Genomic DNA, 27,196 nt, shown 5'->3' with positions numbered 1-27,196 from the left:
TCCAGGACAGAAATGATCCAAATGATTCTGCTGAAGGTTTCACTAGCAATGGAGCATCACTCCACAACAATGGTATACAATAAAGATATTTACTGATGATATGAATAGATGTGGAGGCTGGGTAAAGACTCAGCATGGGGGCTCTGTCTCCAGCCAATTCAGGACCCTCCCCTCTTTGTAGATGGTGAGGTCTTTGGACTGAAAGATGAACAAGAAACATGTGCTGGCAGTTAAGAGAGCAAAGACAGACGGTGTTGTTGGGATAGGCTTGTATAAAAAGGGCTTCTGGGTAATTAGAGGTGTTGTTGAAGTCAGCTGTGGTTTGCAGGAGCGAAGCAGGATGTTGAGGTGTGGTCCTGCCCCTGAATCTCAGTTAATCATATTAACTCCATGCATAGAGTTTAAAAACACAGGAGAGCACTTCCTGCATTACCACATGAGATCACAAGGTGGAACAAAGTGTTTCCTGTTTGAGAAAAGAATAGCCTAAGTATGCAGGGTTTTTAGGTTAAACATGTGTAAATAAAACAAAACACAACTCCAGGTATGTTTTTGATGGCCCATTATATGGCCCCTTTAAATCAAGGCATGTTTATTTAAATTATGTTAGTGCAGCTTAAATACAACCTATTCATTGTAACGAATACTCATTTAGAATGCATAGTTAGTACTTCCTATAATGTAAATACAACATATATCTTTTGTTAGGCATAAGACTACATCATGTTGGTGGCTTGGTAAATTCAACTTGTCCATGGACACAGGCAGGTGACACCACACAGGCCCAAGTTATAGGTCAGATCTGTAAAGAGGCCCTGTTCATATGATAAAAAAATGCAATTAAACATATGTATTTAAATATATGCGGTACTATGTATAATTCAGGGCGACAGTAGCTCAGTTAGCGTTTGTCTTCTGATCCAAAGCTTGACTATTTCAATCCCACTCTCCTCATAATATCATTGGTTGAGTGGTCAGATCCACTGATCCACAGGTTGGCTGTGTGATTCCAGCTCCCACAGATGATTGCTGTCAGTGTGTGTCACTTAACTGACCTTGCTCCCAGTGTCTGTGTACATTTGTGTATGAATGTGTGTGTGAATGGATGAGTGGTTCCTTGAATTCAAGTGCTTTGAGAGTCTTGAAAGTGGAAAAGTGCTGTATAAAAATGTGACCATTAACCAAAGCAATATCACCATGGAGACAAACAGATGATGGACCCTCCACCTGAAAAGTTAGATATTCACTTAATTTTATTATTATAATTTTTTTTATTAAAAAAATAAATGTTTTGTCCCTTGTATAGTTTTTCTGGAAATCTAGAACGTGATTGCAAAGACTTTTTGGTAGCAGTAGTTTCAGCTTGGACAAAAGAAATGTATTTGCGTTTTATTGGGATTTTTCACTCTTTGTTTGCATCTTCACTATTTAATCCCTTACACTTTCTGTTAATTTGCCTTTCCATTGAAAACTCCAACGGTCAGCTGAAATGTCCTTCCCTGCTCACACTGATAAGAACGTTTGTAAAAGGATGGCAATGAGAGGGCCGAATGCAATTTCCACAAAAATCAAAACGTCTTTTCCCAGTTCACCTCTTTTCTACTCCATGACCTTTTTTCGTGTTGTAGCATTCTGGTGTGAGTAAACACTCCAAAGTTCTTGTTGTTTATTTTCTGGACACAAGAGCTACTGTAGGCCGTAACCCACGCCAAAACAAGCACAAAACAACAGCAGTGTCAATAACTGTCTCCTAACTGACGGTAACTGACAAAAAAATGTTCACATCAATTTATTGGCATAGCAATCAAGTGTCATATACAACCACAGTTACCTCAACAACACGTTAACAGAAAAACAAAAGGTGTCAACCCTGACCTAAACACAAAATATCAGATCATTACATTATATACAAAACCAGTCAAAAGTTTGGATCCACATTCTTACTTCGGGCTCAAACTGCACATGGTGTAGCTCCGGTCCGATGGCCGCAAGTAATCCGTTGGATTTTATTTATGCCAGAGCCTTTTCCTTGAATAAGTAAATAGTTGTTGCGTGAGCAAGTGGTCTCACACGTGCAGCTTCAAAGGCCCTGACCGTTCTCGTGTGAGTGTCACACCGCAACTATAACGGTCTAATGCAGGAGTCGCAGATGGATCAGGTGCATGTCTGAGTGATGCATCAGTCTACTTTCTACATTTAAGATAAATACAGAAGACATCAACATTTTATCAAGCAAAGATAAAAATGTGAAATGCAATATTGTTATTATATTTTAGATTCAAATTCCTCGAAGTAGCCACCTTTTGCTTTGTTGACAGCGCTGCAAAGCCTTGACCTTCTCTCAGTATAATGAAGGCACCTGAACCGGTTTTCACTTCAAGGTGTGCCATGTCAGGGTCAAGGAATGTTAATCAAAGCAAAAGGGTGGCTGTTTTTAACATCTAAAATCTGTAACAAGTTTTGAGTTATTTTAAGTTTATTTTTTGTTTATCACATTCATAGCTTTGATGCTTACTGTGAGAATCTACAATGTAAATGAAAATAAAAAAGAAACAGATGAAAAAATGTGTCCAAACTTTTGACTGGTAATGTGTTTCCTGTCTTCCTGTCCCCCGCAGAGCTGCTGCCGGCGTGCCAGTTCACCTCTTCTCTCCTGCATGACCTTTTTTGATATATATTCCCTGTCTCCTGCAGAGCTGCTGTCGGCATGCCACGAGCTCCGCTGCAGATACGGCTGCATCATGACCAGGAACGGCACCTTCTGCTTCTGCGCTGATGGCTTTGAGGTTGGAGATGATGGCACGAGCTGTCGAGGTGGGTTTATTTACGCTACTAAACAGAGTAGAACATTATGTTTATGTACATCATATCTTCTCATTTTTACATCATCTATATCTCTTTTTTGTTTCTTTTTTGAGTCAGGTGTTTGAAACTATAGAAAATTCACACTGTAAATAAAATGTGTACAAATAAGAAATCATCACCAAAGTAATCTATGCGTGGGTTTAATGCCAGGTTTCAGATGACATCATTGCATTATATCGGCCTGTGAGATATTGTAATCATTTGATTACACAGCATATTTTAATTTGGATCTTTCTAATGACTGGTTGTTTGGAAATCCTAAAATGCAATGGTATCAGATCCTGGTTTATGGCATCTTTATACGGAATGTCAAAGATATAACTATTGACTAGCTTCTGTTGTCCAGTAAACATTTATCTGTATTTATTTTTATTTATACTGTAAGAGCCAGATGAGAGCATTCAGACACTCCTGGGCCTCCTGTTTAAAATACAGAAAAATACAAACAAAACAAATAAGTACCTAGGTACATTTAAAATATTAAAAACAGGTGTAGGTGTGAGTATAAATGTTTGTCACCAGATTATTAGATTGCATTTGTGGCACCAAAGTATCCAGTTTTGCATGCCCTTAAAAAATATTCAGTTTTTGATAACAAAATAACCAAAAACTTTTTTTATTTTTTATTTTTTCCCATGTCAGTTTTCAGACTTAGACACTCATGAGATCTTGTGTTATAAGTTCCCGTTTCAATGGTCAACAAGCACGAAAGGTATTGCCCTTATAATAATATATAAGTAGTCCCTTATAAACATTTTGCCATAATAATATAATATTTATTGTAAACAAAATATAATTCGGTTGGGGTATACTGACTGGCACCTCCTTCCACTTTCTCCCTGAACAACCTTTACTGCGCTCCATGGGCCACACTTCCTTCATATGGATAAGCAGGAAGCTCAGTGCATACAACCATCTGTCTGCAGCAGGGCTTCATATACAACATAGATATACACTCTCACACATCATATATGCTCTGTGTAGTTCATAATTTCACTTCCTCAATCTCTCATACAAGTCTGCATTATGTAAAGTAACAGTGTTTAGTCAATTGTCCATTTTCACACAAATGTAAATAGCCAATCCAATAGTGTTTTAAGTTAGGATAATTATTTTCTAGGAGGATGTTCATCAATCATTCTAGCTTTACTCCAGATGTAAAATGTCTAGTCTAAAATGTATGGATAAATTATCTTCTATATTTTTATTACAGTTCAATTCAAATTTGGCTTATGTGGCATAGTAACTGACACTTCCAAACAAAATTGTTGAATTAAATGTTTGGTATTTTGGAGTGAACTAAACACACTATGATTTACATGTTTTGCCTTTAAAGCTGTTGATCAAAAGGTAGCCAAAAATGCCTTGAGAATTTTTGCATATATCCTTTATCTATTTCTGTTATTATATAATGCAGTACTAATCAGAGTTTGTCAACACAATTATCCTGTAGTGCATCCTGCCATTTTTAGGCCCTCACACTCAATATCCAATATCAATAACATTTTATTATTCTGCCAACCCAATGAACATAATGTACGCCTCTATCACAGCTGCATTAGATGGCCCATTGACTAGTGACTCTAGGGAGTGAGGGAACCTTCGCTTGCACATATGCTTTGAGCCTGAAATACGACAGCTTTTGATTCGTCGAGTCTTATTTATGCCCAGATATTTTTACTAACAACATAAAACTGCATAAATACGCCTTTGACTAGCTGTGACAAAGCGCTCTGTGCGTTTGATCCATACATGAGAGACGCTCGGCACTCTCGTTGCTTATAAAAGTAATTACGCCTGAGGTGGCAGTGTAAGACCACATTAAGTATACTTTATGTATTTGGGTCATGTTTGAACACACCTAATTCGTTACAAATGACTTTCTTTCCTCTTTTTTCCCTCTCTCTGTAAGATCATGATGAATGTGCAATGTACGGCGCGTGTAGCCAGACTTGTTCCAACACCTATGGGTCATACCGCTGCAGCTGCGCCGAAGGATACATGCTCCAGTCTGACGGGAGATCATGCAGAGCCAAGCAAGGTGAGCTCAAACCCGCGTCGCCAAACAACTTCATCTGCATATGCTATATCTTCACTGCTAATAATAAACAGCTTTGTTCAACTATGCTACAACTGCATGGATCATTTGCACAATCGATCAAGTAAGATTAATGTAAATGAAAGGAAAGCACGGGTACATGCAGTCACACACATAGAATTTATAGCAAGTAGTTCAGAATTATTTAGTGTATTATTTTTACATAATAATGTGGTTGAGCTAGCAGCCCTTATTTCTGCAAGTGATGCGAAAATGCAATGAGATGCATTGTCCTAACTTTTATTCGTTGAACAGCTTACAAAAATGTTGTCATTGAATCTATTGGAGCCATAACTCTTCTTCAATCACTGGCTCTGTACCAGTAGCTTTTAAACATGCCATTGTTCAGCCTCTGATCAAGATGAACAATCTCAACCCCAATGTGTAGTCTAATTTTAGGCCCATTACAAAAGTTATGGTTTTAAAGAAAGTGTGTACAATGAACTTCAGTCTTATCTTGATTTTAATGGCATTGGGGAGAAATTCCAATCTGGTTTTAAATTGCACTGTTAAACCTCACAGCAGCGTTCAGCACAGCACAAAAGTATGTGGGCATTAGAGGAATAGCCTTCCAGTAGTTATGCTCTTCTCAGTGAAGATGGACCAGTGCTCCTTCACTGTGTCTCCTATAAGCTGTGGGGTCCCTCTGGGGTCAATTCTTGGTCCAATCTGTTTTCTTTTATATATGTCACCATTGAGCTCCATTTTAACCAAGCATAATGTCTCCTTCCACTGTTTTGCAGATGATATAGACATTTATTTACCAATAACCCTTGACAGCATGACATCATTAACAACTTTGTCTCTTAATGATTTTTTTTCTTTTTAATTTTTTATTTATTTATTTATGTTTTTTTTTTTACTAAGGGCATAAGGGTTCTGATTTAAAATACAGTACTACATGAAAATATAAGTTATGTATGTTTTTATATGTTATTATATTCATAAGATTTTATCAATAACGCTAAAGCTAATGGACTTGAGGGGATGGGGTGCCTTAATGTTTTGACTGAATTATATGTTTCATATACAGTTTGCACTTTTGCACTAAAAATGTAAATTACAAGAATGCTATTACTGTTATATGGCCTTTAGTCAATTTTTTGCATATCAACATTTTCATTGAAATAATGCCTATACATACATTAATATAATTTTGTTTTTCCTTAAAAAATGTCACTCTATTTCAGTAAGCAAAATAATAAAACTTGTTTTATGTTGTCCTGCAATGAGGTGGATTATATAATGGCAGTTGATGCTAAAATAATTCCCAATTTATTTTGCAGTATACAGACCCATCGAATAAACCACTTTTCCATACACCATATACAGAGCCTACATTCTATAAGGCAAGATTAATGTGTGCATGCAGTGGCCACATCTATCACCACTCGGGTACAGGTAGACATGGCCAGGCCGCATAATGATAAAATTAATGAGCATGAGATTTTAAGTGAGAGCATTTTGTTTCGCAGACAATAGCCAGCGTCACCCTTGATTTATGCTAATGCCTTATTCCTGTAACAAATTTGTTCCATTGAGGGAAATAGCCTACTTAGGAAAAGCGGTCACTGTAATGAGGTGGTCCCACCATTACAAATAAACAAGCTTAACCTTCTACTAGCTTAAATCTTTTTTTCTATAAAGTGGAGTAGATATATTTTTGAATGTTTGGCATATGTGGGTTGAAAATGGCTAGAGGCACATTAACACCTAGCTGGGGACAACGGCAGCGACTATGTGTTTAATCAGTGTGACTGCAGCTCTACTAGGAATAAACCGAATATGATTACCCATAAACTTAACTGAACCCAGTGCTCACATGCATCAATATTAATTTAGCACATGCACAGGGTTAACATTAGTTGTAAAAGCAATGAATTTAAATGTCTCCAAAGGCCAAAGTATGACGAGGGGCTTGCATGAAAAACATATGAGTCTGAAGTTACATTTTCTGGGTAAGGGTTCTGTATCGATGCAATTTGCTCATACTAAATGGGAACAGAAATATTTACTCATTCTGTTAGTTGTTTACATGAACTTGGGCTGCACCCCTGTGGCGTGAGTGTCAACACAAATCAGGCAAGTAAATATATCAAGTAAAAAATATGATTAAAATTGTTAGGCTAAAACTGCTTTGTTATTATTAATTGTAGCAAATGTTAAATTTAAGTGTGAGACTTCAAATTGCTCAAAGATATTTTCAACTGGATGCTAATGTAGTATACTTTCTTCTGCCCTTTTCAGCTCCTTCGGCTTTCTCTCCTTGCCAAATTATTTGAAAATAGGTTTGGGTATAATTAATTCAGGGCTCATAATTGGGCTGTCAGCCAACTAAGAGTTTAGCTGTACAGAATCCAATTTAAAATGAGCATTTGGTTGTGTATTGTACATTAAAGGTTCACTATGCAACTTTTATAGTGGAGGCCACTGTGTTACACTTTGGCATAAAACATATCTATGTTCCCTGATACAAGCTGCTGATGCTACCTGGCCAAATTACAGTCCAGATATTTTTAAAGAGGCGAGACTGCTCACAGGAAGAAGGCATTCACTAATTGAATAGCAAGATATATAATTCTAATGCCACTGCGGAACGTTTCAGACAAAGCGATTACATCTCCACTGAGACAAGCAGGTGGCAGACCTCCCAACAGATGTTACATAGTGCACCATTAAAGCCTATAGTCTATTTCAAAATTTAATTTGTTTTTATTTGTGATGGAAACAAAGTTGCAAAATAAAATTCCTGAATGTGTAGAAAATATCTAACTGTTTAATCATTCAGACAGAAAAGAAAAGTCCATCCATCCATTTTCTTCTGCTTATCCGGGGCCGGGTCGTGGGGGCAGCAGTCTAAGCAGGGACTCCCAAACTTCCCTCACCCCAGACACGTCCTCCAGCTCCTCCGGTGGGATCCCAAGGCGTTCCCAGGCCAGCCGAGAGACATAGTCCCTCCAGCGTGTCCTGGGACTTCCCCAGGGCCTCCTCCCGGTGGGACATGCCCAGAACACCTCCATAGGGAGGCGTCCAGGAGGCATCCTGAGCGGATGCCCGAGCCACCTCAGCTGGCTCCTCTCGACGTGTAGGAGCAGCGGCTCTACTCCGAGCTCCTCCCGTGTGACTGAGCTCCTCACCCTATCCTTAAGGGTGTGCCCAGCCACTCTGCGGAGGAAACCCATTTCGGCCGCTTGTATCCGCGACCTTGTCCTTTCGGTCATTACCCAGAGCTCATGACCATAGGTGAGGGTAGGAACGTAGATTGACCGGTAAATCCAAAATTCTTCACCACAACGGACCGATACAGCGACCGCATCACTGCAGATGCTACACCGATCTGCCTGTCAATCTCACGCTCCATCCTTCCCTCACTCGTGAACAAGACCCCAAGATACTTGAACTCCTCCACTTGGGGCAGAGACTCACCACCCACCTGGAGAGGGCAAACCACCTTTTTCCGGTCGAGAACCATGGCCTCGGATTTGGAGGAGCTGATTCTCATCCCAGCCGCTTCACACTCGGCTGCAAACCGCCCCAGTGCCTGCTGCAGGCCCTGGCTCGATGAAGCCATCGGGACAACATCATCCGCAAACAGCAGAGATGAGATCCTGTGGTTCCCGAACCAGACCCCCTCCGGCCCCTGGCTGCGCCTAGAAATTCTGTCCATAAATATAATGAACAGAACCGGTGACAAAGGGCAGCCCTGGCGGAGTCCAACATGCACCGGGAACAGGTCTGACTTACTGCCGGCAATGCAAACACAGCTCCTGCTCCGGTCATACAGGGACCGGACAGCCCTTAGCAAAGAGCCCCGGACCCCATACTCCCAGAGCACCCCCCAAAGGACACCACGAGAGACACGGTCGAATGCCTTCTCCAGATCCACAAAACACATGTGAACTGGTTGGGCATACTCCCATGAACCCTCAAGGACCCGATGGAGAGTATAAAGGTGGTCCAGTGTTCCACGACCGGGACAAAAACCACACTGCTCCTCCTGAATCCGAGGTTCGACTATCGGTCGGATTCTCCTCTCCACGACCCTGGAGTAGACCTTACCGGGAAGGCTGAGGAGTGTGATTCCCCTGTAATTGGAACACACCCTCCGGTCCCCCTTCTTATACAGAGGGACCACCACCCCGGTCTGCCACTCCACAGGTACTGTCCCCAACCGCCACACGATGTTGCAGAGACGTGTCAGCCAACACAGTCCCACAACATCCAGAGACTTGAGGTACTCAGGATGGATCTCGTCCACCCCCGGAGCCTTGCCACCGAGGAGCTTGCTAACCACTTCGGTGACTTCAGCCAGGGTGATGGACGAGTCCGCCTCCGAGTCCCCAGTCTCTGCTGAGGAGAGGGGGAGGAGAGGAGATCCTCAAAGTATTCCTTCCACCGCCCGACAATATCCCCAGTCAAGGTCAGCAGCTCTCCACCCGCACTGTAAACAGTGTTGGTGAAGCACTGCTTCCCCCTCCTGAGGCGTCTGATGGTTTGCCAGAAATTCTTTGAGTCTGTCCGATAGTCCTCCTCCATGGCCTCCCCGAACTCCTCCCAACCCCGAGTTTTTGCCTCTGCAACCGCACGAGCCGCGGCCCACTTGGCCCGCCTGTACTCATCGGCTGCCTCAGGAGTCCCACGAGAAAACAAGGCTCGATAGGACTCCTTCTTCAGCTTGACGGCATCCCTTACTTCCGGTGTCCACCACCGGGTTCGGGGATTGCTGCCATGAGAAGCACCGCAGACCTTACGACCACAGCCGCATCGACAATAGAGGTGGAGAACATGGCCCACTTGGAGTCCATGTCTCCAACCTCCCCCGGGATCAGGGAGAAGTTCTCCCGGAGGTGTGAGTTGAAGACCCCTCTAACAGAAGGCTTTGCCAGGCGTTCCCAACAGACCTTAATGATACGCTTGGGTCTGCCAGGTCTGTCCGGCTTCCTCCTCTGCCAGCAGATCTAACTCACCACCAGGTGGTTGACAGCTCAGCCCCTCTCTTCACCCGAGTGTCCAAGACACGCGGTCGGAGATCAGATGACACGACAACAAAGTCGATCATCGACCTCCGACCTAGAGTGTCCTGGTGCCACGTGCACCGATGGACACCTTTGTGCTCGAATATGGTGTTTGTTATGGACAACCTGTGACCAGCACAGAAGTCCAATAACAAAACACCGGCTTCAGATCAGGGAGGCCGATCTTCCCAATCACGCCCCTCCAGGTGTCACTGTCGTTACCCACATGGGCGTTGAAGTGAGCAAGCCCACACCAGCTCGCCGCCTCTCCCCGCGGGCAACGCCAGAGAAATGGAGAGTCCAGTCCCTCTCAAGAAGTTGGGTTCCAGAGCCCAAACTGTGCGTGGAGGCGAGGCCGACTATATCTAGTTGGTAACGCTCAACCTCCCGCACAAGCTCCGGCTCCTTCCCCCCAGCGAGGTGACATTCCATGTCCCCAGAGCCAGTCTCCATGTCCAGAGATCCGGTCGTCGAGGCCCCCGCCTTCGACTGCCACCCAGATCTTCATGCACTGGCAACTTACGGATCCTCTTGCGGGTGGTGTGTCCACATGAGGACGGCCCCACGTCACTCCTTTGGGCTGAGCCCCGTGGGCCCGGCCACCAGGCGCTCGCTGTCGAGCAACCACCCCAGGCCTGGTTCCAGGGTGGGGCCCCGGTAACGCCGGTTCACACGACGTAGCTTACCTTGATTGTACTCTTTTCATAAGGGGCTTCTGAACCGCTCTTAGTCTGTCCTGTCTCCCTGGACCTGTTTGCCATGGGTGACCCTACCAGGGGCATGAAGCCCCCGACAACATAGCTCCCAGGATCATTCGGGCACTCAAACCCCTCCACCACGTTAAGGTGGCGGTTCAGGGAGGGGAGAAAAGAAAAGTGCTGGTGGTATTCTGATTTATTGCTTTTATTACCATTGCACCTCTTTGTTTATACTTTGAAGCGATTTAGAAAGGAGGTTGTCTGAAAAAGGTGCTAACGTTATTTTGCCTTGGTTCAAGTTTTCATGAATAATCCACAATGCTTAGCCCTGCACAAAATCAGAATATGCTAAGTTCTTCAGTCAATTATGACTTACAATGTGTTATATATAAGCTAATATCTTTTTGCCTTGTGGCTTTCCCTTCTGGGTTCGTCACAGTATTCAATAATCAGCACATTTATTTCACAAAAGTTATTTCTCTTGAATCTTTTACTGATGCAACTTTTTTTAAATGCAGGTTTGGGACCAGTGGTTTGTGATTCCTGTACATTGGGGGATTGATAGTTAATTATAACAATAAACTACTGTTCTTTAGTCAGATTTTGTCTGACAAGGCTGTATTGTTATTTAGCCTCTAGCTTATCTAACAAAAAATCTAACTATGGTAACTATTTGTTTTCAAAGCAAACTGTAAACTTAATGATATGATTCCTCTCAATAAAAAAGTTTAAAACTATGAAATGTTTTCTTTTTTTATATATAAATATGTATTAGACAAATCTGTATAGATCTAATTAGGAAATAATGCAATTCGACCTAACCCAAAAATGATTCCCTATTTTTTGTTATCTTCTCTAACCATTATGTGCAAGTTATGGCACCATCACTTTGACCATGTACTTTCAGTTTATTTTATGTATGTAAAGCATCACTGCACATTAAACCTGTATTAATAATTTCACTGTACCATCTACATGTATGACCCTTAATAACCTAAACCCCCATCTCTCTCCTCAGATCCTGGAGACAGCAGACCGGTTCTTCTGCTCGGGGGCCCCAGTCGGATCATCCTGACCAGTCTAAACGGCACCGGCCTGCAGCCCCTTCGCTCACTGGGTGCTAACGCCTCTGTGTGGCTGGACTTCCAGCAGAGCCAGGAGACAGTCTGTTGGCTCCTGTCCACTGAGAGCTCGGGGACCCTGCGCTGTGCTGAGACCAGGAACCTGCGCGGTTTCACCAGGGAGAGGGAGATCAGGACACAGAGGAGCTTACAGCGTATGTGTACTCTTAACTACTGTTAGGATTTTATTTATTCATAAGGCAGGTGCTTTTTTCCGCATATACATAACAGTTTAGTGCTTCAGTTGTTGATTCTGCAGAAATCTGTGTGTTTTCTTGGTCCTCAGTCTTTTTTACTCGTAAGCTGTAATGTTTGTTTTCTTGAAGGGTCGTGCTTGATATCTCATTTGTTTAAGGATAGTGCAGTGTAAACTGTAAGCAGGAAGAAGGGTTTGACAGAGAGGGGAAGAGCAAATCCTTCTTTGAACAGAAATAGTACAACCTGCCTTAGCCTCTTCAAACCTTGGCCAAAACAAAGCCAGTTATTTTTATTTATTTATTTTTACCTTTATTTAACCAGGTAATGTACTCAATAGTAGTGAGGGTGAGGTTGGCACGGAACACAAACGTCTAGGGAAAGTTTCGGGGCATAAATATTAGCTCTTCAGACCAGTAAAACATTTCCCAGAATACTTTTGAATTGTTTTCTGCCATAGCATTTTAGCTTCCCTTGCTAGGTTAGGTTTTGGATAGTATAATAAAGGCATGTCATTTTACTGCTGCTTTACAAATGAAGGGTTTAATAGCAAAAGCAAATATCCCCATTTTGAAAAATCACCAAAAAGTATTTTTCTTTTGGTTATTATCTTCTACTGGTATTATCAATGAGTATCTAGTGGATTTTATCAAGGAGGAATGCAAAAATATTTTGATAGCAGTGAAATACATTTGACTTTTGAAACATTGGCTATACAAAGAGTAAACAGCAAGTCTTTTTCAAATGGCGGTTACTGTTTTTGCAAATTAACTCTTCTAATAATAATGATGATGATCGTGTTCACTGATCATGGCTTCTGGTTGTATTATAGTTTGGTGCATTACTCACTTGTTTCTTACACAAACATTATATAATTATATTAGGCCACATGCATAGACACCCATGCTTTATACATACTACATACAAAAGTCTATACTATACTTTTTTTTCATTTACACATATGTCTGCCATATATCTGCCAAGTGACACTGTGAAAAACATGGACACCATAGGAAGCTATGTAAGGTTATAGAACCACTGTCCGAGCCAAGCAATGTGATGGCTTGGCAGATTTGCATACTTTTTATTTTAATTTATACAACAGATTGGGATATGAGTTTGAAATGCCTTGCCCGAGGACATGCCTCTCAGCTGAGCTCTATCACACTGACCTTATAGTAACAGCTGGTTATTTTTCCTCAAATACTTTTAGCTGTAAGCCAAAGACCAGTGTACACAAATCTAGATATTTATCTTATGCATGCTTTTGCAATCACAGTATTATTATTATTTTTTTAACCTTCAAGCTCTTCTGTTCTCTTCACTGTGTGTGCGGTTAATGACAGGTCAACCTCTGCAGTTTCACCTCTGCTCCTTAGCTGTCCTTCAAATCTGCTTCCTCTTTTTTATGCTTTAGGGACTATTTCTATTTTTTCTCTCAGCTTCTTTCTGGGATTTTTGGCCTGTGCTTACAACAACATTAAGCAACAATAAATGATTAAAAAGAGAGTTGATTCTAAACAAGGTTACCCTACTGCTGTCATGGCAACTCACTGAATCTCCAGTAGAAAAAGTGGAAAACCAGGTCAGGCAGAGTGGGGAATGCTGACATATGTCCATGGGTTTTATATTATTTATTATGTTTATGGTGTAATGCATGTCATTTATTGCTCTCTCGGTTAGTTTTATTCAATTCTAGTTTAGAATATTAGGATTAGATTCACCTGGGTCATTCAAATTAACCTGGCTCACATCAGATTGATACATGTAGCACATGAATTGAGTTCTACGTATTATCAGTCTGGGATGGCTTTCACTGAAAGAGATCAGAAAACACGGAACATCATGACGATTATTTGAATCTGATTGATCGAAGCATCACAACAGTGGAACAAGACAAAAGATCTAACTTTTGTTATATCCAGTTGAAAGAGAAGTACATTTTCCCTGTCCACAAATTTACATTTAGCAAGTTTTTCACAGACAAAATAGTCTGTATTTTTGCAAAAATAGGCTGAAGCACATCTATCAGTGTCAACATGTTTCTTATCGTTCTCTTGAGCGCTTCACCTTTGCCTTCCACACAAACCTCAATGCTGCTCTGTGATTTGTGTGCCAACCACCTGTTGGGCGGGGGCACATCAAGATGGAATCTTGTGAGTTTGTGAACTCACAAATATTGCAAGAATTCATCTTGCTGTGCAAGTTTACATTAAAATAACCATATAAACAAAACACATGACAAAAACCCACCAAACACTGTTGTGCTAAAATTATTTATTAATGGACAAAAATTGGCATCTATGAACTAAGGGCTACTGAATTGTGCACTCAGTGAAGATCATTTACCTGGAGTTCCAGTGTTATATAAAGTGGCAATTCAAATCTGATATTAGACAGAAAGAAATCTTGTGTACATTTATTTAGGGACAGTGATTTGTCAAACATGGTAACACTACACAGTCACTATTGTTTGCCCTATGACCAGAGGAATGCCAGCTCATCTATGTTCCACCCATTTTTTGTTTGTTTGTTGTTTTTTGTTTGTTTGTTTTGTTTTTTTAAATCCCTGTATGAATCAGAAATCAGTGTCAGATGTATCTTTTTTCTTCTAACTGAGGAAAAAATGCCTTAATGATAATGATTACAATGAAAGAGAATTCAGTTTTGATCAGATGAGAATGGATAGCAGGAAATAGGAACTTCAAATGCATGAAAGACAAGACCGATCATGTTATAATGGTGTAAGTTAAGCAAGTATAGGTTACTCTTCATGCTCTCACAGGTCTATTCATGTAAGGAGTTACAACAGGAAGGGCATCTGGCATAAACCTATATGGTATGCTATTTATGCTCATGAGGCAGATTATTGTGTTAAAAGTAATACAACAAGCAGAAAGTAAATAAGCATAGCAAACATCATTAACTGTTTGCTCTTATGTATGTTTTAAATAATGCATGACACATAAAGCTATATTGTAAGCAGCTTTTAAACTATATCTTTCCCTATTCAGTTTTTACTATCAAGGCCTTTATGTGCTGGCCTTTATCTTGTTAGACATTGTGAGGAGAGTACATTAGCAGATTGAATACTATAATTGGTACAGCAGTGGATAATGCACACAGAGGGTTTCTATAAAATGTGCACAAAAGAAGCGCTACTAGGTGCCAAAAGCTACCAGTCCATTAGCTCAGTGCCAAGATCAACGGGCAGAGTGTCAGACCTGCTACTATGTGAACTAAATCAAATACATAACCTATCAGACAGTCTATAGACTGTAAAGACCCTGTTGCATCTGACTCATTTGGGTCATAATATTGATATACATTGGTTTTTGAACTTGAATTTGAAATAATTTACAAAACATACCTGGAGTATGTTCTTTTTCGAGACTTCAGGGTTTCAAGATCCATAAAGTTTACACAATATAAACATACATTTTGTTTGAAGAAGTTGCAATACATCTAGACTGCACGGCGGCATGGTGGCTGATGGCGCTCACAGAAATAATGTTCCAGGTTTGACCCTCTGGCCACTCCACTTCCCCCATCAACTCAAAACATGCACCATAGGTAAAAATCCTTCAGCTAAAGTAGTCCTGACCAAGACTAGCAACAAGATCACAGAGATGGATAGTCAAGCACTGTGCTGCAGCACTCACTGTTCCTGAGGAGATGCCCCGGTGGCATTAAAGCATAGGTTAAATGCAGAGGACAAATTTCCCTACAATAAAGGGACAATAAAGTGTGCTTTTGTAACTGTCCAAATAAATATTCGGAATAGCTGCCTTTCTGATAATAGTAGCCAGGTTTTGCTTTGCCTAATCCAATAGTTGGTATTTTAGTTCTTGTTAATTTGTTTTGGTTGTATGATTCTGTTTGGGGTTTTCTAGGGAAGCTCAATACAAGACTAATGCAATACAGTCTATAGTCACCATAGGTGCACAAATAATATGTTTTTATGTTTTATATTGTTTTCAACAAACTCAGAAACACTTAGATGCTAGACCAAACTAACATTTTGTCCCAAAACAGGCTAAATGAACAAGCTCACACCAAGAAGGGCATCTGCTGTAAAATCTTAAGATCATTATGAAAATCACTGGGTCATAGATTTTACAATAGTTAACTGGTTTTGGCAGTACAGAGTATACAGTGGGTAGGGAAAGTATTCAGACCCCCTTAAATTTTTCACTCTTTATTACATTGCAGCCATTTGCTAAAATGATTTAAGCACCCCATATTGACAAAGAGACACAAAATTGTTAAAAAATTTTTTGCAGATTTATTAAAAAAGAAAAACTGAAATATCACATGGCCTTAAGTATTCAGACCCTTTGCTGTGACTCATGTATTTAACTCAGATGCTGTCCATTTCTTCTGATCATCCTTGAGATGGTTCTACACCTTCATTGGAGTCCAGCTGTGTTTGCTTATACTGATTGGACTTGATTAGGAAGGCCACACACCTGTCTATATAAGACCTTACAGCTCACAGTGCATGTCAGAGCAAATGAGAATCATGAGGTCAAAGAATCTGTCTGAAGACCTCAGAGACAGAATTGTGGCAAGGCACAAATCTGGCCAAAGTTACAAATAATGTCTGCTTCACTTAAGGTTCCTAAGAGCACAGTGGCCTCCATAATATTTAAATGGAAGACTTTTGGGACGAAGAGAACCCTTCCGAGATTTGGCCGTTCTGCCAAACTCAGCAATTGGGGGAGAAGAGCTTTGGTAAGAGAGGTAAAGAAGAACCCAAAGAACACTGTGGCTGAGCTCCAGCGGTGCAGTCAGGAGATGGGAGAAAGTTTTAGAAAGTCAACCATAACTGCAGCCCTCCACCAGTCAGGGCTTTATGGCAGAGTGGCCCAACAGAAGTCTCTCCTCAGTGTAAGACACATGAAAGCCCGCTTGGAATTAGCTAAAAAACACCTGAAGGACAAGATGGTGAGTAATAAGATTCTCTGGTCTGATGAGACCAAGATAGAACTTTTTGGCCTTAATTCTAAGCAGTATCTGTGGAGAAAACCAGGCACTGCTCATCACCTTTCCAATACAGTCCCAACAGTGAAGCATGGTGGTGGCAGCATCATGCTGTGGGGGTGTTTTTTAGCTGCAGGGACAGGACGACTTGTTGCAATCGAAGGAAAGATGGTATGCGGCCAAGTACAGGGATATCCTGGACGAAAACCTTCTCCAGAGTGCTCAGGACCTTAGACTGGGCCGAAGGTTCACCTTCCAACAAGACAATCACCCTAAGCACACAGCTAAAATAACAAAGGAGTGGCTTCAGGACAACTCCTGACTTAAACTCAATTGATCATCTCTGGAGAGACCTGAAAATGGCTGTCCACCAACGTTCACAATCCAATTTGACAGAATTGGAGAGGATCCCCAAATCCAAGTGTGAAAAGCTTGTTGCATCATTCCCAAAAAGATGGCTGTATTAGCTCAAAAGGGTGCTTCTACTAAATTCTGAGCAAAGGGTCTGAATACTTATGGCCGTGTGATATTTCAGTTATTTTTGGGTTTTTTTAATAATTCTGCTAAAATGTCAACAATTTTGTGTTTCTCGGTCAATATGGGGTGCTGTGTGTACATTAATGAGGAGAAAAAAAATAAACTTGAATCATTTTAAGAAATGGCTGCAATATAACAAAGAGTGAAAAATTTAAGAGGATCTGAATACTTTCTGTACCCACTGTACATTTACATTGCATTGCTAGTACTTTCACTTGAGTACTATTTCCTTAGCTATTTTATCTTCTTATTATCTTTGCAGATGTGGAACAGATGGCCATTGACTGGTTGACGGGAAACTTCTACTTCGCTGACCGAGTGAATGACAAAATATTTGTGTGCGATCGGAGAGGAGAGACTTGTGTGACCATAGTACAACTGGACTTGCTCAATCCAAAGGGGATCGCAGTGGACTCTCTCATGGGGTAAGTGTTCTATAACCTGTGATACATCATTTCTGAAAGCGTCTTCTATTTAGGTACAGAAATGGAAAAGATAAATTATGTTTAAAAAGTTGATTCCAGTGAAAGTGTATGGAGTTTAAAAATAAAGGGAGCACTTTATGTATTAACATGACATCACAAAGTGGAACAGAGTGTTTTTTGTTTGAGAGAAGAACTCAGCCTAAATATGCGGGATTTGTGTGTTTAACTTGAGTAAATAAAACAAAACACAACTCCAGGTATGTTTGTGATGAAGAAACAACATTATAACATAGATCAGAAAATAGCATAACACGGGCCCTTTAAGTGTGTATTTTTTATTTTTATTTTTTTAGTACCTCTATGATTCAGGAATCAGTATCAGAAAAAGTTTTTTTTTTAAACAATATTCACTAGGAACTTGCTTCAGAATGGTGTAACATAAAACTATGAATAATTTAATAATTAGACAACTGAATAAAGGATGGCCTGTCTGATAATGATTACGATGAAAAGAGAATTCAGTTTTGGTCAGATGAGAATGGATAGCAGGAAATAGGAACTTCAAATGCATGAAAGAGAAGACCAAGAATGTTATAATAGTGTAAGCCAAGCAAGTATGGGCTACTTTTTGTGTTCTCACAGATCTATTAATACAAGGGGTTATAACAGGAAGGACATCTGATTTTGATTAGTTATTGAATTGTGAAATAATTCAGTGAAGGTCTCTTTTTAGTAAGAAAACTTTGCAATGAAAGAGTAAATAAAAGTAAACTGAGCTGTAAACTATGGGATGTGACTGATTTTAACTGACCATAGTTAAGATGGCTGTGTAATACCTCAGTCCTCCAGGTATAATCCTTTTACTATGTCCATAGCTAAGGTTTTTGGTAGCTTTAAAGATGCACAATGTCACTTTTTTGGTTGTAGGTCTGGCATGTTATTAATACATGTATGGTTTCACAGAATTATACTATTATATCTACTATCTCGTTACAGGTCAGATCTGTGGAGAGTTAATGCCACACTGTTTAATGCCACACTGTGAAACACAAAGGAATAACATCTCTAAGGAGACAAGCTGGTAGCAGAGCCTCCACCAGAAAATGCACCTTTAAATTTGAATTTAATGGCTGGATTGCATTTGTGAATCTCCGGATGGTAGTACTGTAGTAGTGCTGTTATTTTAGTATCAGATCGTAACTTAGTTTAGCCCAAAGGAAAAAATAAAGAGAACAAAGCTAGATTCTGTTATGCATAATAATAGACTCATCCAAAAGATTTGCAGCTTCAATAAAAGCCTTTAAATTGTGAGTCATTTGCTTGGGCCCCTTTCTCTTTGACAGTAGTAATTTGGTGGATATTTGGTGGTGCCGCTGACAGCTTCCACTGTCTAGACATTCATTTGTATTCTGATTTCTCTCCACGTCCCTCTAAAAATCTCGGCAGGACTGTTGCATTAGAGGATTTTGGAGATCACAAAAATCTGAGCAACCGCAGAGGAGAATTGTGCCCACACTGTCACTCTCTATCTTGTGCAACTTATTATGGAAAAGCGTTGTCGTCTTCCTGGCTAGTGCTGCTATAGTCTATGCACAAACTCTATGCTGAATCACAGTAGGAACTATAGATAGACAAAAATGGGTTGAGGACCATTATGTCACCTTTAGGAAATGCCATTGTGTGGGATTGTACTTTGGGAAATTGGTTATATAAAGAGTGTGACCGTATTTGATGTTCAGGAAGTAAAAAGGTTAGCTATGACTACCATAATGCCAGCTACATTTATTGTATATCTGTTAGTGACGTACTAGCACAGTTCTATTTTAAGCATAAATACAAAAGCATTAATCAGTACTGAAAGCTATGCTACATTTCATCAGAGAACACCTGTACAAGGCAACAAAATAGATACAGACCAAATATTCACACTCGGGTAAAAGTTTGAACAAAGTTTATTTTTAGACACAGAAATGTGAGTGAAGGCAGACAGAGCAGACAGGGGACGGAAAGCTGTGTCCAGCAGAGCTACAATGGTCCGGGGCAGGAGTGGACAAGTGAGCAGGAGACAGGTAAGCAAGTGAGCAAGGCAGAAACCTGGTTCATTAGCCGAGTGAGTTCTTTGGACAGGGTGTGGTTGCATTCAAGCAAAGTCCGGATATTCTGTTCGTGTTGTCCATGTTGTGAAAACACCCAGTGTAGCATTTGATCCAGCCCGAGTGTGATTTGTCCATGTTGGCCAGATTGTTCTGTCAAAACGGCTGATGGGGGGACCAAAGATTTAGTCTCTGGTAAAAGTTTGAACAAAGTTTATTTATAGACACATAAATGCGAGTGAAGGTAGACAAAGCAGACAGTTGAGAGCGATATCATATACAGTAGTCTTGGAGCAGGTCGTAGGTTGCAGGGTGAGAGGCTGGGGTGTTCGTATCGATCAAGGCAAGCTGGATCTGAGACTGAGGTGTTCGTAGCAGACATGGACAGTTGGGTCAGAAGCAGAGGTGCAAAGTGGTTCCAAGGAGCGGGATCACAGTGGATACAAGGACAAATAAACCGGAGCATGACATGAAGGACAACTTGGGGAAATACCAGAACATGACAAGACAATCTGGCCCTGAGTGTCGGATCCTCAGTCCTTTTGTACTCACAGGTGCAGTTTGATTGAAGATGAGTTGCAGGTGTATGTGGGAGGAACCAGAATCTCCGCCCAGCTCCAGGCTCAAACACAAAAGGGAGGGGTATAACAGCACAGAACACACAAAAAACCCAAATCCTAACAGGTACAATATTTTGATATTGGTTTAAGTTGTGGATGAAGTACTCAATACTTAAGTAAAAGTAAAGATACAGTGTAAAAGTAAAAGTATCACATGAAAAAGTCTACTTAAGTATTTAAGCACCCTTAAAAAAACAATTACTTTAACTTTAAAGTTAAATTATTTCACACAAGTGTTGTTAATTTGTGTAAATGTAGTGATATTGGTTAAAAATTATACATATTTTGATCAACAGTAGCAATTTGAAATTATTAATTCTTTTTTTTATTCTTATCAATTTTATGTATTCATTTTTGTTTGTTCAAAGCCAAAGCTTAAACTTAAACTGTAGCCAGGATGTTACCAGGAACATGATTAAAAAAACAAAACAAAAAACTCAAATAATGTGAAAAGTACTTTTTACTTTTCAGTCCAGTTAAAAATGTAGTGGAGTAGAAATTACAGATACCTGCTCTCCAATGTAGTGAAGTAAAAGTAAAAAGTATCAGGTGTAAAACTGAAGGTACTGATACCTGCAAAATTCTACTTAAATACAATACATTACTACTTCATTACCTTCATTACCTTCCACCAATGTTAGATTATTGAAATCTCATGTAATGTGTGTAATCTGTGTACTTTGTCTTCCAAATACAACAGTTACTCTAAAAATTCAGCTGCTATGCCACTAAAGATCCAATGAATAACAGGAAAAATCAGATCTAATTATTAGATTAGATTTTTTTTTATTATTCCGTTTATGTTTTTGTATTTTTCCTGGCTTTGTAAATGTACCCAATGTTTAACTACTATATTTTTTACACGTCAAAATTATGCATTCAGGTGCAACAAAGTAATGCATTTGGTCTATTGTTCTTCTTAAAGGCTCCAGTTATTAGATTTATAACATGAACTGGCATAAACTGAATGATCTAACTTTATTTATCTTATGTAAATGACAATATACTATGCCTGCTGCTAAAATCTCCCCATAAGGAAATGTTTTATTTTAATCAGTTGAGAATGAGCATGTTTTGAATTGGGACAGTCACTTCATAAAGCATTTTATAATGCTTATTCCCCAATACATAATGCAAATCCATAATTCCCTTAATGGCTTAAGTGATCCAAATATGGGCAACCAGTGGTGTGATTAAACTCCTGGTAGAAAAGCTCATTGTCTGAAACACATGGCTTTAAGACATATTTATTGTTGTAATAAAAAATAACTAACACCTTTGTTTTTAATGAGATTGAAACTATTTTGATATGCAATTTTATGCATATATTTATATAATAATAAAATAATAACTAGTTGTGAAAAGAGTACAGAAAATGTGTGCTTAAGTAAAAGTACAGTCACATGGCAATAAATGTACTCAATTACAAGTAGTACTGCCGAAATGATACTTAAATAAAAATATGTCAAATAAATCCTACTCAAATACTTACATTTAATCAAAATTTTCTTTCATTTTAGATTAGCCTTTTTTTTCATTTTATTATTATTTTTTTTACAAAACTCCTGATTTAACACTAATTATGTTGTTTTAAACCATAATCATCTCTTTTCTGAGCTAATCAGAGCAGGTGACACAGTGCTTTTATGTGGGATGGTAAGAACAGAAAGGGTCACATACAGCAGAGACAGCCGTGCATTAACGAATGGAACTTGAACTGTACTCAGTAAATTATGTTATTGTAAATGCTACTGTTACTGTAATAGCAATTTATTGTAAATAGAAATACAAGTTTAAAAATCCATAGAAAACAAAATCTGTTCAGTTACAGTAACTTCAATATTTGTAAGTGATTACCTTCCACCCCTGATCTTAACCAGAACTGAACCACAAGCCATTTGATGTATAATAAATACGTGCACATATGGAGAAAACAAAGAATTTTGATGATTGTGTTGCTCTGTGTCTTTGTCCTTTAAATATTTAGAGCATTTGTACCTGTTGCCATGGAGATGCTGGACCTATGATACTATGTGTACTAGAACTGAACAATATATTATTGGTATCGCAATAATGACATAATAACCGATACAGCAGGAAAATAAATATACTGTATTGCACACACCACACCCTTCCCCATTTTACATTGTGCCAAAAAGTATCATTAATAGCATTATGGCAACATAGTTATCGTATTTTTTCTCCTATGGAGCAGCCGTATTGTGCACTGCAGCTTCCATAGCTTCTGCGCGCATACTGGATGATGTTATATAGTGGTGGGACCAGCTTAGGGAGTCTGCTCCATTGACTATAGAGGAGTTTCAGAGGGCTAATTGGTAAAACGCTGGTACATGTGTTTGTGAAGGAGTGAGCTGAGAGGTCTGTCAGCCTGGAGCAATGGAGTGAAAATGAGACGAGCAGCACAGTGTGGGGCCTCAGTGTTTGTACAATATGCTTTGAAAATGCACGTCCAATCTGAGTCAACTTGAGTTTGGGTCTATACATTTTCAAACCAAAAAAGTGCTATGACATTGATAATCTTGTAAAGGTGAACTATGTAACTTTTCTGATGAAAAGTTTGTCCCCTTGGAGATGAGATTATGGTTGTATGGCATTAACGGCACTAACCAGATTTTTACTTGTTTTTAAACGTGAAAAACAGAACTCATTTAAAACGTTTTGCAGTGATCCAAAGTTATTCGTCACTTACCTTATGCATTCTGAGTATCCTAATTATTCACAGCTTTGAGTTTATAAGTGCTTTTCACAACTTTCAGAAACCAGATCAGAGTTTATTGTTAGTTAATGTGAATCGCAACTAGGAGGCTAATGCACACTTCCTAATTCTTAGACAATAAAACCCTTTAGAATTAAATGCTGACCAAACAGGGGATTTATTTATACAGTGGCTTGCAAAAGTATTCATCTTCCACTGGAACTTTTTCACATATTGTCACGTTAGAACCACACATTTAAATACATTTTCTTCTTATGTGAATGAGCAACACAAAATGGCACACAAGTGTGAAATATTTTCCGATTTTTTTTTTTAAATAAAAAACTTAAAAGTGCAAAAGTATTCAGCCCCCTTTTTCTTGAATGCAACCAATTGCTTTTAGAAGTTGCCTGATGATTTTGGAAAGATAGAATGTTGACCTAATGACTAAAAAGAGTCCACCTGTGTGTAATCTTGTCCCAGTATACATGCAGCTGTGCTGTGAAGGCCACAGAAGTTTGTTAACAGAGTGCTGTTGAGCAAACTACAAAATGAAGCCAAAGGAGCCACCAAACAGGTCAAAGAAAAAGTTGTGGTGAAATTTAAAGCAGGGCTTGAATCTAAAAAGATTTCCCAAGCATTGAACATCTCAAGGAGCACTGTTCAATCTATCATCCGGAAATGGGAAGAGCATAGCACAACTACAAACGTACCCAGACATGGCCATCCACCAAAACTTACAGAACAAACAAGAAAAGCACTCATCAGTAATGCAGCCAGGAGGCCCATGGTTACTCAGGAAAGCTGCAGAGATCCACAGCTCAGGTGGGGGAATCTGTTCACAGGACAACTATTAGTCGTGCACTACAGAAATCTGGTCTTTTTGGAAGAGTGACAAGAAGAAAACCATTGTTGAAAACCATTCATAGGAGGCTCGTTTACAGTTTGCTAGAAGTTATTTGGAGGACACAGCAAACATGTGGCAGAAGGTGCTCTGGTCTGATGAGACTAAAACTTTTTGGCAAAACGCTATGTGTGGTGGAAAACTATCACTGCACATCACTCTGAACACAGCATCCCCACAGTCAAACACGGTGGTGGCAGCATCATGCTGTGGGGGTGCTTTTCTTCAGCTGAAACAGGGAAGCTGGTCAGAGTTGATGGGAAGATGGATGGCGCTAAGTACAGGGAAGAAAACCTATTGGTTTCTGCAAAGGACTTGAGACTGGGCCAGAGGTTCATCTTCCAGCAGGACAACGATCCTAAACATAAAGCCAAAGCCACAATGGAATGGTTTAAAGCAAAACATATTCCTGCGTTGGAATGGCCCAGTCAAAGTCCAGACCAAAATCCAATTGAGAATCTGTGGCAAGATCTGAAAACGGCAGTTCACAAACGGTCTCCATCAAATTTGATAGAGCTTGAATTGTTTTGCCGGGAAGAATGGGTAAAAATTTCGGTTTGTACATGTGCAAAGCTAGTGGAGACATACCCCAAAAGACTTGCAGCTGTAATTGCTGCAAAAGGTGGTTCCACAAAGTATTGACTTTGGGGGGCTGAATATTTTTGCACGCTGCACTTTTCAGTTTGTTTGTTTGTTTGTTTGTTTGTTTTTTATCTGGAAATGATGTATAATTTTGTTTCTACTTCACACTTATGTGCCATTTCGTGTTACTTTACTCATATAAAATACAAATTAAAAAAATATTAAAATGTGTGGTTGTAACTTGACAAAATTTGAAAAAGTTCCAGGGGGATGAAGATAATTTCTGCAAAAAAAAACTGGCCCTAACCTCTGTCTCCATGGAGACAAACAGGTAACATCCCAAGGCTAAGTTATTGGACAGATCTATGGAGAGGTGACCCTGCTCACAGTAATACATCTCTTCATGTTTTTTTTTTTGTTTTGTTTTTTGTTGTTTTTTTTGTTTTTGTTTTTTTCAAGCAATAATAACTCTTGTAACTGAAATGTTGCAAGATAGAACATTGGAACATAAGCAAAGCATGGTGGACGCTCCTCCAGAAAAGATACATAATGCTGCTTTAAATGAACCAAAAATATTTTTTTCATTCATTTTCTACTGCTTTATCTGGGGCCGGGTTGCAGAAGCAGCAGTCTGAGCAGGGTGGTTCAAACTTTCCTCTCCACACACACACCTCCTCCAGCTCTTCCAGGGGAATCCGAAGATGTTCACAGGCTAGTCGGGAGACATAGTCCCTCCAGCATGTCCTGGGTCTCCAACTTGGGCCTCCTCTCAGTGGGACATGCACGGACCACCTCCCTAAGGAGGCTTCCAGGAGCCACCTCAGCTGGCTCTTCTCAGTGTGGAGGAGCAGCCGCTCTACTCCAAGCTCCTCCCGTGTGACTGAGCTCCTCACACTATCTCTAAAGGAGCGCTCAGCCACTCTGCGGAGGAAGCTCATTTCGACCGCTTGTATCTGCGATCTTGTCAGTCATTACCCAAAGCTCATGGCTATAGGTAAGGCTAGGAAAATAGATTGACTGGTAAATGGAGAGCTTTGCCTCTCGACTCAGCTCCTTCATTAGCACAACAGTCAAATACAGCGACCACATCAATGCAGATGCTGCACAGATCCGCCTGTCAATCTCACACTCCATCCTTCCCTCACTCATGAACAAGACCTCTGAGATACTTCACCTCCTCCACTTGAGGCAGGAACTCTCAATTCAGCCGGAGAGGGCAAAACACCTCTTTCCATTAGAGAATCATGGCCTTGGATTTAGAGCTGTTACACACTCGGCTGCAAACTGCCCCAGCGCCTGCTGCAGGTCCTGGCTCGATGAAGCCATCAGGACAACATCATCTGCAAACAGCAGAGAGATTCTGTGGTCCCCAAACCAAACTCCCTCCGGCCCCTGGCTGTGCCTACAAATTCTGCCCATAAAAACAATGAACAGAACCGGTGACAAAGGGCAGCCCTGGCGGAGTCCAACATGTACCGGGAACAGGTATGACATATCAAGGACCATGACATCGACTGGTACGGCGCAGCTGGGGACCAATGGGTCCAACTGGTTGTGAGTTGGATCCGTTGGCAGAGGAGAAAGTTGGACAGACCTAGCAGACCCAAGCGTATCTCCCAGATCCCGGAGGAGAACTACTGGTCAGCCTCAAAGAAATTCTGGCAAACTATTCAACACCTCAGGAGGAGGAAGCAGTGCTTCACCACCACATTTTACAGTGCAGTTGGAGAGCTGCTGACCTCATCTGGGAATGTTGTCGGACGATGGAAGGAATATGAGATCTGTCCTGGGTATCTTAAGTCTCTGGTTGGGGCTGTCTTGGTTGACAAGTCTTTGCAACATCGCGTGGTGGTTGGGGACAGTACCTCTGGATTGGCAGACCAGGGTGGTTGTCCCTCTGTTTAAGAAGGGGGACTGGAGGGTGTATTCCAACTACAAGGAAATCTCTCTCCTCAACTTCCCTGGTAAGGTCTATTCCAGGGTACTGGAGAGGAGCCAACCGATGTCGGACCTCGGGTTCAGGAGGAGCAGTGTGATTTTCGTCCCAGCCGCGGAACATTGGACCAGCTCTGTATTCTCCATCAGGTGCTCGAGGATTCATGGGACTTTGCCCAACCAGTCCACATGTGCATTGTGGATCTGGAGAAGACATTCGACTCTGTCCCTCGTAGTATCCTATGGGAGGTGCTCTGGGAGTATGGGGTCCGGGGCCCTTTGCTAAGAGCTGTTCAGGATAATTTGCTCATGTGTGCTGTCAGTGTGACTCTGAGCTGCTCTGTCATATCATAAAATATTGTCGCTACTGCATCAGCCAATAAATCAAAGCATCAGGGGCAGACAGAGT

At 40.5% G+C, this 27,196-nt stretch overlaps 1 protein-coding gene across 1 annotated transcript in view; it reads left to right on the top strand.

Moving 5' to 3' along the window:
* lrp1bb (low density lipoprotein receptor-related protein 1Bb) overlaps window positions 1–27,196 on the top strand; it is a 464,724-nt gene that overhangs the window by 117,514 nt on the left and 320,014 nt on the right. The window contains exons 3-6 of the mRNA XM_055230393.1: window positions 2,695–2,814; window positions 4,778–4,906; window positions 11,695–11,952; window positions 17,775–17,937. Of these exons, the coding sequence (XP_055086368.1) occupies window positions 2,695–2,814; window positions 4,778–4,906; window positions 11,695–11,952; window positions 17,775–17,937 (670 nt within the window). The remainder of the gene's footprint in view (window positions 1–2,694; window positions 2,815–4,777; window positions 4,907–11,694; window positions 11,953–17,774; window positions 17,938–27,196) is intronic.

The sequence above is a fragment of the Periophthalmus magnuspinnatus genome, chromosome 21 (assembly GCF_009829125.3).
Source record: "Periophthalmus magnuspinnatus isolate fPerMag1 chromosome 21, fPerMag1.2.pri, whole genome shotgun sequence".
Lineage (NCBI taxonomy): Eukaryota > Metazoa > Chordata > Actinopteri > Gobiiformes > Gobiidae > Periophthalmus > Periophthalmus magnuspinnatus.
Note: the sequence above shows the minus strand (reverse complement) of the source record. Positions and strands in the feature narration are given on the sequence as shown.